Source organism: Manis javanica, chromosome 8 (genome assembly GCF_040802235.1).
Source record: "Manis javanica isolate MJ-LG chromosome 8, MJ_LKY, whole genome shotgun sequence".
Taxonomy (NCBI): Eukaryota; Metazoa; Chordata; class Mammalia; order Pholidota; family Manidae; genus Manis; species Manis javanica.
The window spans coordinates 8,751,622-8,764,683 of NC_133163.1; the positions used below are offsets into that span (position 1 = coordinate 8,751,622).

Here is a 13,062-nt window from a genome sequence, read left to right on the forward strand (position 1 = left end):
AGGACGTGGAGGGTGGAAAGCGCTGCTGGGGAAGTGCAGGTAGCTACTATTTGCTACAGGTGTGAGGACAGAGGGGCCCTGGAGGGGCCTGGGGGAGGGGATCTGTCCCTCCTGGGGTGGGGTGGGAGGGGCACCAGAATGGAGAGGACCTCAAGCTGACTCTGGCAATGATGAGCAGACGCTCTCCTTTAGACAAAGCAGAGGCTGGATTCAGACACTGAGGATTAATGTTTTTTTTAATTATCATAATAGAAAACGACAACAGCAATGGTGTAACAGTCAAAGGAACACAATTCCACAGCCACAATTTTACAGTCACTAAGGTTGGGTATTTCTCCCCAAAGGACCACACTGAAACCCTATCTTAAGAAATAGCCTTTTCACTGTAATAAAAGTTAGTGATCTTATCACGAAACCAGGGGGCCTGAGTAGCAAAGGACAAGAATAGTTAAAATACCTTTTTATTCAGTAAACTACTTACATTTACAAGTTGGTTATGAAAACATTAGTAAGACACAAACATTTCCGATTCTCTCGGAGTGAAGAATTGGTATCTGGGGAGTGGCGAGTTACAAGAATAAGGTTTCTGTAAAACTTGAAATAGTAGAAAGTGTCAATATGCCTTCCACTGGGGGAAACAGAGCAGGGACATGGAAAAGGGTCAGAAACAGAGAAGCAGGTTCGCACAAGGGCTGCTAAGCAACCCCCAACTCCACCCCTTCTTCTCCAAAGTGGTGCTTTTCAGATGCATTGGTGAGAGGCCAGGTCCCTCAAGGTCCCAGGGACAGTTCCTGGGTGGGGAGAACAAGGGCGAAGCTCAGCCCCATCCTCCCATCCACGTCCTAAGATGTTCTCCATCCAGGCTGAGACTGCTCACGAAAGCCAAGACAGCAGAAATGGAGGGTTATGTGGATTTCCAAAAGGCTTTCTACAGTCCAGACCTCCGCCCTCGGCTGGAGTTATTTGAAATCAGGGCAGCAACCATGATCACTGCTGTCGCTTGGAAGAGCTTTGATTTATTCAAAGATTCACAAACGGGGAAAAGTAGAGCTTCGAAAACACCCATCGTTGGGAATCCGAGATAGTATGTCTGAGTGCTCGATTTCCCAACCAACCAAAATTGTTTCTGCACATTGCCCAAGGTTCTCCGGGGAACAAGATTTTCCCCAGTTAAGAACCACTGGCCTAACAGTTCAGAAACTTTGTGGATAGATGCCCTGGGTGACCTGCTGACCAGCCTGACCTGCAACTCTCCCAAACCTCTGAGACACTCAGTTTCCTCAAGTGTAAAAGGTTGGCAGCCCCCTCCCTGCCAGCTTACAGAGCCCTGGTCAGAACCATCTGGATTGTTGGGACAATTCTCTGTAAATGCGGGAACTCTCCAGTTTGTTAACACAGTGAGACAGACACTGGGGCCCTGGTGGCTGCTTGGTCACACGAAGGGGACTCAGTGAGGAATGGAGCTCTGTATTTCTCCAACAGCCACAAAACACAAATTCCCTGAAAATGTTTCCTGTGTATCAGTCAGGATCTATTCCCAAGGCAGGACGGGTCTCAAACCTCTTCCGGAGAGGTGTGGGCAGGCGCAGGTCAGAAGACGGGTGCTCGGTACGTTCAGGGTACTGTACAGCTTGCCCACTCTCACCAAGGGCTTTCTCTGCTTTTATTATCTAGTGTGATAAAAAACGTATGACTTTTACAGTGACTCAGAACAAATAATGTGGATATTTACATGACATAATTTGTGGAGTCAGTTTTATGTACTTCTGGCCATTCCATCATGCTCTGGCTGCGTTACTGCCTCTCGCTCTGGGGGAAGCTGTCCTCTCTTCAGTCGTCACAGTTTCCATTTTGAAAAACAAAAGGAAAGAAAATGCTCAAGGTCCAATCTCAGAAGTGACTCACTGAGCTGGGAATACTGGCCACAGTTTAATTCTGATCACCTGGGTTTCTTAGAGAGGCTTCTTTTCTCCTTGTAGGTTGTGAAGTCTGTCCCTTTGAGCTCTCAGCACTCAGCCTGCCCTCAGCCCGGCTCACTGAATGACCAAGGTCAGGGGCCTGTGGAGTGTGTGGGGTAGGAGAGGTGGGCCGGTGGGCAAGGGTCATTCCAGCTCTGACCACTCCCATGGGACCCCTAAGCACGACTCCCCGAGTGACCCCTCACAGCAGCCCAGTGAGCCCAGGACTTGCCCTGGAGACCAAGGGCATTTGCCAGGACATGGTGAAGGGGGCTGGGTGACAGCTGGCAAAGAACATGATGCCCGTCTCAGAGCTGAGGCTGGTCATCCAGGGCCACCCTGTACTCCCCGGGGAGTGCAGAGCATGCTGGGAGATGCGCCCTGGGCCAGGCATAGGGCGCCAGGCATCCAGGCACTTGTCAGCTCTCCACTAATTGACTAAGTGGCCCCAGCTGCCCTACCCCAAATTAGAGGTCCTATTAGATGCTCTCTAATGCCTCTAACTGCTTTTCCCAGGACTTAGACCTAAACCTGGTTCTCTGGGACCAAACAGCCCCAGCCTGAGGGGCCCTGGCTTGGGATGGGCCATGCCGGAGGCCTCATCCTAGAAGGTGTGGACACAGGGAGATAGACGCAGGGTCACCCCCCGGCCTGTGCAGCCAACTGAGCTGCATCCCAATCTCAGCTCTTCCACTGTGGGTTCTCAGGCTTACGAGCTTAGCCTGGCCTCAGCTTTCCCAACAGAAAAATGGGGCAATAATTAATGTGCATTTTTCTGCATCCTCACTCCTGCCCCCAAGGGGTGATTTGAGAAGTAAATGAAATGCAAAAGGCACACAGCACAGGAAGATGAACAATAAATGCCAGCAGTAAGAATCATAATTATTAACGTCACTACTAATGAGGAACTGGAAGGTCATGCCCCTAGGGAAGGAGAGTACCATCTGTCTGCAAGGATTCAGGTGGCAGAGCAGACAACGGCCAAGTCTCACGTCTCCAGGGAGGGATTCCAGCATATGCTAGGGGTTGGGCTGGCATCCAAGCCCTCCTTTACAATGGGTACAAAATGGCCTGCTGCCTCCCCAGCCAAGTGGTACTAGTCTGTCCTCCCTAAATTTCTCCTCAAATCCTGGGGGATTCCTAAAGGGAAATAATCACCTCTCTGGGGGGCAGAGAGAGGTAGGGGAGTCTCATTTGCCTCTTGACTTGAGCTCATGGAAAAGGGAAGGGACCTGAGTGGCAGCGCAGGAACCGGCAGAGCGGTCATCTGCCCAGGCCCCTCCGGGAGGGTGTGGACACACCCTAAAACACGCCTGGCTGGTGTCCTGGGGTCTCTCCTCCAAAGCTCCGGTGATGGTCCCGTGCCTCTCTTCTGCAGTCCTGGCTTCCTGAGGCACCCCCTGCATGGGCTCCTCTGCTGGCCTTGGCCAGGCCCCTCTTCATGCACCCTAAGGAAGCTGGTCTCTAGGAGTTTCTCTGGCCACACACACTGATGTTCAACTTTACAGGGTGGGAGAGGGGCAGGTGAGAGGGACCATCACCCCTAAAGCCCGGGAGAGAGAGGGCACCAGGCAGGGGGACGAGGGTGCCGTATTCTGGCGATGCTCAGAGACGTAGAAGCCAGAACTGGCCCAGGCCACACCATGAAGTGAGGCTTTGGAAAATGGTTCTCTACAGACTCAGACCTGGTTTAAATGTGCCCTGGAGAGGCCTCCAGCCCCCAAAGGCTGCATGACATGGCAGAAAGAGCCAGATGAGCCAGATTCAAATCCCAGCTCATCATTTTGGTGCTGTGTGGCCTCAGGCAAGTTACTCTACTCTTCTGAGCTTCTGGTTCCTTACCTGTGTATTCGAGCAGTGATGCTGTAAAGGAATTGTAAGGAGTAAATATGCACATGTGGATCTAGCCCAGTGCCTAGACATAATACTCAGACAGTGGTGTCAGAATTCTTGACTTAGCCTAACATCCAGACAGAATACCGGTACCGGCCAAGGCAGGGGGCAGAGTGTAGCACACTCTCTGCCTGGAAAACCTCCCCCTACCTCTTTCATCAGACGCTGACACGCACGTCTATCCTCGTCACCAGAGTGCAGGTAAAATAAAAATAGATAAAGACACCATAGGAGATGAGATGGAGTGACCCTAAGCAGTCTCTGTGATGCAAAGTTTGGACAGACTGGTCCCTAGAACTCCTGACCACCTATGGCCTTGGCACTGAAAAGAGAGAAAGACAAGAGGTGAATTTAACTGACATTTAAATCAGGGGAAAAAAGCATTCATAAGGGAGACCCCTGTGCGCAGAATGACCCGGAGAACACTGGCGCCCCTGGGCTCCTGAAGCCACCCTGTCCTCCTCATGGCAAAATGGGACCCTCTCTCCCACTGCCATCCCCACAGGCCATCTGGAGCACAGGGGACAGCCACCTGCTTTCTGCAGGCCTGCAGGCTTCCCTGGGGATGTGGGGTAGGAAGGTGAAGGTTCCTCAAGAAGGCACCAAGCATGGCCTTGCCTCCCTGCCCAGGCACTGGACCTCCCTCCTTGGGTCTCTCACGAAGACCCTGTCTAAGAAAGACCTTGCTCATGGGGCAGACACGGGCGCTTGACAGAGGGGAGTCTGCTGAGCAAGCAGCTGGGATGAGGGGCACACAATGGCTAATATCCAACCCAGCCGGAGGGCTGCTCCTGCAGACACCAGCGCCCTGCCCACCACTCCAGGAGTCCAGACAGAAGGCCTCACATCCCTTCTCCCTCTCTGCAAAGGTCACGCCAGCTCTCTGCACTCCTGACCTCCACTTGGGCTGAAGCGTTTGTGGATGGACGTGTGGCTACACTGACAGATGGGGCCAATAAGAGGTGGCAGCCCACTGCCGGCACTGTCTGGAGCTTGACTGGTAATCCTGTTATCAGAGCAGCTCGGTGCCAACCTACCAGACATGAGTGGCTGCCTCTGGACAATTAAGATGTCCCTTTGCCTCTCATTAAAAACACTAATTTCTCCTGAGACCACAGTGACAAATTCAGGCTGTTTTCAATTGTCCCCAAACATGCACAAGGGCTTCTTAATCAGCTTTCTAAATTTCTCAAGCACAAGGGGGGTGTGTTTGCCATTTATTTGCTTTTGTACAGTACAGGGAGATGACAAGGAGAAAGCCACTCCTGGCCTGCCAGCGAGTGAGCCCATACGTGAGCCCCTGCCACTGTAGTTGGCAAAGGGGGGCTCCCTAAGAAAGGGGGTTCTGTCCAGGGACTTAGTTCCTAAGGACAGAAGAAACTGAGCCCTCTGCCATACTATTCCTTTAGCACTAAAGCCATACTATCTGTCCCAGCCTGCTCCAGTTTTTATAGGGCTCTCTCGTTTGCTGGGCCCCTCAGCCACTGACTTTTAAGGATGTAAGGAAACTGCCTCAGACAGAGCACATTCACACCTGCAGCAGAGTGCATGGGAGCCACGTGAGTTTAAGTACGTAGGTGTCCAAACGTCCTGCCACCTTGCACAGCTTCAAGACCCTCTGGATATATTCCCCGGGGGCAGCTGAGAAGGCAGGAGTCTGCCCAAGAGAGTGCTTAGCTGGGGTGGAGGAAACTTGGGCTGAGTCAGGAAACATGCCTCCTATTCTGACCCCTCCATTAATTTGCCCACTGACGGCAGGCAAATCACACCCCTCACCCTCCCATCCATCAAATGATTAGGTGGACACAAGCCTTACTCATCTCTAAAATTCCATAACTTCCCAGAGAAGAAAGAGCATCTTCATGCAGGAGGCCTGAAGAGTTAGCTGCTTGGCAGATCAAGTTTTTAAAGGTGCTTCTCTTTTTAAAAAGAAGAGAAAGTCCATCCAGTAGATAAAAACCCCACCCCATCCTGGAAATCCCATCGCGTCAAGTAATGTCCCCAGTCCTTGGGTTTCCTGATGGATTTGGGTCTCAAAAGGGGTCAGGTGACAAAGGTGTCATTCCCAACTCAAACGAGGAACATTCTATGGCCCTTCAAGTGACCACCATCAACATCCCAAGGGGCCGAGTGGGAAACCAAGATTGGGTCGGGAACAGTCAAGTTCTGGTGGCTGCTCTTGCCTGGCACCCCACACACCAGGTGTGCTAATTTTGCATAAAAACAAGACACATAAGTGATTATTTACCGCCAGCAAGCTAGCATCCAGCCACGTCGGTAATGTTAGCCCAATGGGCTGTTCCCTCTGGTCTCAGGTTCTTGGAACGCAGTTCCAAGAATTCCCAATATGCTCCTCAAAGGCTTTGGCTGGTCCTGCCTCTGCATCCAGAAGTTCATGCTCCCAGGTTTTCAGGATCAGCTTGACCACAGTATGGAATATTTAAAATCAGGACTGCTTGGGGATTCCTGATGCACAGACGCTGGCCCTGGAGAGGCCATGTGCACGGCCAGAGCTCCTGGTTCCAGAACATGGGTGCAGCCGCAGGCCAACAGTCCCTCAGAAGGTGAAGGCGTACACCACCCCCACCACCACAATGTTCCCAAGTGTTGCTATGATGGCAATCCAGAGCAAGACGGCGTCATTGGAGGACCGAGGAGGCTCCTCCGGCTGGCCCTGGCCGTTGGAGGCCGCGTGGACGTTGGTGGAGGAGTTAAAGAGGGAGTACTCGGTGCTGAAGTCCTCGTTGGGCGAGTCCATGAAGGCGCCTCCCATCATGGGCAGCTGTGAAGGAGGGAGAGAATTAACCAGGGCTCACAGGGGCCTGGGAAGAACCGCCTCCAGAGGGACCCCTGCCTGGAAGCAAGCCCATACCACATCTAACAGGGCTTCTTCACCTTTTTTAAACTGTGCATATTATAAGCTACAAGCATGTGTATTCACAGCAACCTTTGAGGCAGACACTCTGATGCCCACTTTGCAGATGGAAGCACCAAGGCAGCGAGCGGCTCAGCATCTCACCCCAGAGCTAGCTGGCGTCTCGCTGAGACTTACAGACCCTCCCTCTCTAAATGCGAGGTCCTTCCACGACAGCACACGTATAAAATGCCTTTATTTCTCTTGTAATTTTCAAAGTAACCTACACCCAGTTTAGAGCATTAAGAAACTATAGAAGACGAAAAAGAAAAAAATGCAAATCATTATCTTACCACTTTGGGATAATCACTGTTAACATTTTGACATTTTTCTTTACAATCTTTTTTTTTCTGTGTGTGAGGGAGAAAGGGAGAGAAAACATTTAAACTGTGGTTTTACATCTCTGTATAAAAAAACTATCAAAATACCATTTTAAGAGTTACATAGTATTCTATCATAAATATAAGGCACATTTTAACCATTCTCCTAGAATTAGAGATTTTGGAATTTTGATTTTTCCTATTATAAACAACACACTGATAAACATCCTTATACATGCATTTGCGTGTACATATATGCATATATGTGCTTGTACATGCATTTTCATTTACTGGGGCAGACTCCAGATACAGAACTTCTAAGTCAACAGATGTGAATATATCAGCACTTCGGGCGCCCAGAGACAATGTCCGCAGAGGGTGACTCTAGTTCCCGCCGCCCCAGTGCACTGCCAATGTAAGGACGCTGGTGGGTTTGCATGCTGGGCACCAGGGTGCCCTCTTTCCATCTGTAAAGGTTCCCTGCAGCTGAGGCTCCAGGCTGGGGGTGGAGGAGGTGGGCTTCTCACAGATATGCCCCTGGATATAGCCGTGAAGAGACCCCTCCAGCTCCAGTCCAAGACATCAATGGCCAAGGCATCCAGGCCCTTCCAGAACTTTACAGAGGCTGAACAGGGTATGTTCTCTGCCACCTGTTAGGCCCAGAATGTTTTTCTACAATGGTGTCTGAATGAGAGAATACCAATCAACCGAGTCTTCCTTCAATTCATGTTTACTGGGCATTTCTCCTGTGGTCAAGGAACATGTCAGAGGGTTTAAAATACTTTTGTTGAAACCCTCAGCTATCCTGCTGGAGAGTTCCACTGCGTCCCCATTTCACAGATGGGAAAGCAGAGGTCAAGGCCACCGCCCCAATCCGTGCTGGAGTCAGGGCTGAGAGCATGGAGCTGGGGAGCCTCCTGCTGTGCACACAGCAGCCCCAACTCGGGTCGGACTCCATATGGGGCCCCAGAACCACACTCCAGCAGGTAAGAGGTGAGCTGCACCCAGAATCACGGGGCACAGTGGGAGCCATTTCACTCAGTCACTCGCCTGACAAATGCATAATGGTGGCGTATTCATAGGTGCCACGCTTCTAGACTCTGGACAGAGTGGGGAGCAAGAAGATGAGGCCCTGCCTCCGTGGGGCCCCCCTCTAGTTGGGGGTGAGACAAGGCAGATGGAAGGAGGAGCAGAAAGAAAGAGAGGTGGGGAGGGAGGGGAGAAAATGGAAGAGTGTCTGTGTAGGAATGAGAACCGTCAGAGGGCAACACAAGGAAGCTACTGCGGGCAGCTTTGCGCCCGCCCAGCCCCACAGCTCAGCGGCTACTTTTTAAAGGATGCCCACTACCGAGTCAACAGGTGGCTTTCAAGCATCTGCTCGGGCTGAGAAAAGCAGCCTTTGATGGTCATGCGCTCAGGGGGGCTCAGCATTTCATCCACATTATTTCCCAGCATTCCCCCACCTAAAACAGAGCTGATGCTCAAAGAGTGTTTGCTGAATGAATGAATTCTAGGACCCCTGGCCAAGAATCCTAAGGCCATGCTGAGATTCGGCCTGCAGCTGACATTTCCTCGCTGTGTGACGTAGGCCCACTTCAAACATGCCTACAAAATAACACTGTATATTCTGCATAGATCCACATACACAGAGGGCAAAGCATAAACATGGATTGTAAATATCTGAGCCAGATTCACCACAGTGGCTGCCGCTGAGAAGGGAGACTGCCTTATCTGCAATACTTTATTATAACAAAAGATACAAACATAATGCGATATTAAAGCTGGTCTAACTTGCTCAGCGTCTGTTATGGTTTGGTATTTTTAAACTTTATAAGCTTGAGGAACAAAGCTTTGAGGCCTGGAGTGGGTCATACTCAAGATGGTAATGCTCACCATCGCGGGACTGGCCACTCCCTGGAGCCAGGAGGGGGTCTCACCCCTCAAGGCCCCCATCTCTCAGTGCTGGGGTCACTGTGTGGCACGTGGTGGCCAAGTGTGGTGTGGAGGGGTTGCAGGAGGACTTGGCTGTCACGGACACTGGGATACCATCCCCTGGGGTCCACACAGTCCCCAGCCCACCCCCTAGAGCAGAGCTGTTCCTGCTGAACAGATGGAGATTACATATATCTCCCCTAAGCTGGGCCTCTCTGGAGAAGAACAGAAAATGCTTCCAAAAGGAAACCTTCAAAATGCAGTAACCAGAGGTGTCTCAGACAGACACTTTCCTGGGTAATGACCACCCTTCCGAGGAGGGGAGCCAGAGAGAATGGGTCACTGGCAGAGCTCTGTGACATGGGCGTCTGGCCATACACTGGTGCCCACCAGGCCCTCCTCCCTTAGAAGGCGTCCTTGGGGCACTGGCAATGCGGCGCCCTGGCCCAGCCACAACTAGAATTTGATACTCCTGGGCTGTGGATTTTAAAGTTAAATTCCTATGGGGGTAGAAACATTCCTTTTGTCCCATGTCCCCAGGGGGCTCTGGCACTCCAGTGCTGCTAGGTGTCAGAAGACCCTTGTTCTGGCCCCACGGGGGCCCTGCCTCCCACTCTGAGCCTTGCTTACCAGGGAGAAGCTCAGATGATTGACCACCAATGCTCAGAGGTCCTTGCCAGACACTGAGAGGGCCAGCCAGGGTCAGCTGGAGATGGCCCTAAAGTGAGACCCTTGCAGAGAGGATGTCAGAGAAGCCCTAGATAAAATCCTCAGAGAATCCCCAGGACACTGAGTTATATCGGAATTTCAGATAAATGGCAACATAAATTTTTGGGGATAATTATGTCCCAAATATTACACTGGGCATACTTAGAGTGAGAAAGCATACTAAAAAATGATCTGACATTCAGATTTCACTGGGAGTCCTGTATCTTTATTTGCTAAATCTGGCAACTCTATGTGTGGCCAATCTGAGAAATAAATGCAATTTCAGAATTTGTTCAAGGGACCAGGCCTTCAGCTTTGTCTCTTGAGAGTACACCATCTGTGGCCCAGTCTCTCTGGGTGACTTAGTTAACTGGAAAATTCCAGGGACGTCTTCAGCCAGCCTGCAAACACTATAAAGATAATTTCTCTCCTTGCTAAATTCTAGGGTCTCTATGGTCCTAATATAAAGCTTGGATAGATTCAGAGTGTTGTCCATCCATTCATTATTCATTCAACAAACGCTGAAGGTACACCCTGCCCTAGGAGGTGATGAGACAGATGCTAGAAATGACCTCTGACCTTGGAGGGTGTAACATTCAGAAGGAATGTAGCTATACAATGGCATTGCATGCACGTTCACAGAGACAAAAGCAGGTACTGGGATCTCATGTGAAGCAGGGTATGTCGGGGTGCGTAGCTTGGGCTGAGGAATCAGGCAAGGGGCTGAGCCTCAGCTCTGTTCCTTTCTGGCTGTGTGACATGGGCAAGTGACTGATCCGTTCTGGAACTCAGTTTCCTTATCTGTAAAATGAGGATAATAGTGGGAACCGCCCCACAGGTTGTGGGAATGAAGTGTGCACATGTGCCTGAAACATGCCACACCCAGCTGTAGGCACTCAAAGCTTGTGAGCCCCGGATGCTGGCCACGTGTCTGTGGCAGTGACGGGGAGCCTAACATGCCAGAGAAACCCTTCTCTCTGGTCAGAGGAACCAATAAAAGGGCCCCCTTGGACTGAAGAGTATGGGGAGTCCCCTCATCCTTTCTCCTTTTCTCTTACGCTTTGCCCATCAGGCAAACCGATGCGCATGGCTATGTGACAGCCTAGGAAAATGCAGTTGACAGACACACTGACTCTTGCCAGAGGGTTACGCAAGAAAGTCCCCGGAGCCGAAGAGTATCCCAGGAGGAGAAAGCTGGAGGAAGACCCCCTAAATCTGTATGAATCTGTACACCTTCTGGGCTCCCTCCAAGCTGTGCATTCGCAGCAGCCACCAAAGACGCGCGGTCAAGGCTTTGAGAATGGAACCAGCACGGACGCCCTGCCCAAGGCCAGACCCACCCCTGTGAGGTGTCTGTGCAGACAGAGCCCAACAGCATTGCCAAGGCCTTCCAGTCTGACTGACGCTGGCATCATTGCTTACAGAAGGTGAGGCAGAAATCTTATGACGAAAGAAATCTCCAAATGGTTTCACTGGCAAATACTATCAAATAAGTATGGAAGAATAATACCAATTCTGCACAGCCTCTTCCAGAAAACAGAAGAGACGACGCTTTCCAACTCATTTTATGGAACACTTCCCAGATCACGCTCATGGTGTCTGCATTATCCTACTACCAAAATCAAAGACAGAACAAGAAAACAAAATTGAAGATCAATATCCTAATTGAATGTAGGCAAAAAGTAGACAACAGATACTAGCAAATTGAATCTAGCAATATATAAAAGAGAGATATGTGGGACTGGGTCAACATTCACTATCCTTTAACATAATTCACTAATTAACAGAAATAAAAAGAAACATAACAGAATCAAATCAACAGATGCAGAAAAAGAGTTTAACAAAAGTATAGACATCTATTCATGGTAAAAACTCTTAGCATACCAGAAACAGAAAGAACTCCTGAAATCCAATGAGAACATCCACAAAAACAAAAAGCAAAAATAACCTCATATCGAAAATATGCCCGTGCCTGGGAGGGAAAGAGAGCCCGGTCTGTTATGAAGAAAACGGGGCCAGACAAGGTAAAGGAGGCTGGTGCCACATGCACAGTCCCTGCTAGACAGCAAGGCTGTTTCATGGAGTTGGTCGGAATGGGGTCCCAGCATGGAAAGATGTGAATGTCAGGAAATCAAATAAAGACTAAGATGGGATTTCTGGAATTCCTCAAAAGGACCCCACAGTCCTGTACCCTGGGTCAAGAGGGCTTTTAAGAAGAACCTTAAATCCTTTTCAGCTGGCATGTCCAGAGAGAGGGCTACCCCTTCGTAACCCTCTGCTCCTGAAGGCGACCATCTGCCATCGGGGGAGCTGAGACCTTGTCCCAAAGCGCAGATCAACAGCTGCTTAAAAACCCCTCTGGCCTCAGCTCACCAAATTTTCAAACAAACATGATGGTTTTTGCGTCATCTACCTCCCAGAGATTTTGCAAGCATCCAGTGAAAAGATTTTTGTTTATGTGATAAAAGTCACGATTTTGCCATGTGCTGTGATTCAGGGCAGGGTGACCTGAGCTGTCACCTTAAATCCTGAGTGTTTTGCTCATAGCAGGTACTCCATATATGCTCACTGGCTTGTTTGGGCAAAATCAAGCTGTACCATGCTCCACAGGAAACGTGTCCGTTGGAGAGAAACCATCTCAGAAACATGGGTATAAAGGTCCCTCCGAGGACTGACAAGGCCCAGGGCACCCCAGAAAAAACTTGCTTGACAGCCCAGGAGCAAAGAAGGAACTTCAGTTCTCTGTTGGAAAACTCTGGTCCAGTTACAGCCGAAAAGTTTGGAAAAGGGACCTGGGCCTATTCCTTGAGGGGTCTGATTGTTCCCATGGCTGCTAGTTTGCTGAGAAGGAGGAATTTTCTCTAAGAAGAGGTAGGAAATGCCTCCTTTCCAATTGAAAACAACATTTACAAATGATTATGTAAAATTGCATGTGGGTGGCTGTAATCTCAATGCCAGCTTTTGCAACAGGCAGGGAACAAAGAGTAATAAATGACAGAGTGCAGAGACCCACTGACTTTCTTTCCTGATTAACTGGGAGCAGTCAGACCGTGATGCCCACCACGATTCAAGAGGAAGAATGGAGCTAGGAGTTCAGGCCTGCAGGCAAACTCAAGTTCTGTCCCCACGGAGGGTGCAGTGCAGCCCCAGACATGCTACTGCACCCCACACACCTTTTCTTCACCTGACCTGTGGGTGACACCATGACTGCAGGACAGTGGGGTGGTTCAGAGATGACATGCACACCTGGCAGGCGCTGGGGAAGCACAGAGACTTGCTGGAGAAAAGCAGTAAGCAGATAAGAAAGCCTCCTGCAAGGGCTTTTGACTTCAAAGGT

The 13,062-nt window shown here is 50.3% G+C and overlaps 1 protein-coding gene across 1 annotated transcript in view; it reads right to left on the reverse strand.

Annotated features, from left to right (window-relative positions):
* Positions 1–218: 218 nt before the first annotated feature.
* The window catches only part of C8H14orf132 (chromosome 8 C14orf132 homolog), a 28,763-nt gene continuing 15,919 nt past the window's right edge, over positions 219–13,062 (reverse strand). The window contains exon 2 of the mRNA XM_017678438.3: positions 219–6,633. Coding sequence (XP_017533927.1) covers positions 6,409–6,633 — 225 coding nt within the window. The 3' untranslated portion in view covers positions 219–6,408. The remainder of the gene's footprint in view (positions 6,634–13,062) is intronic.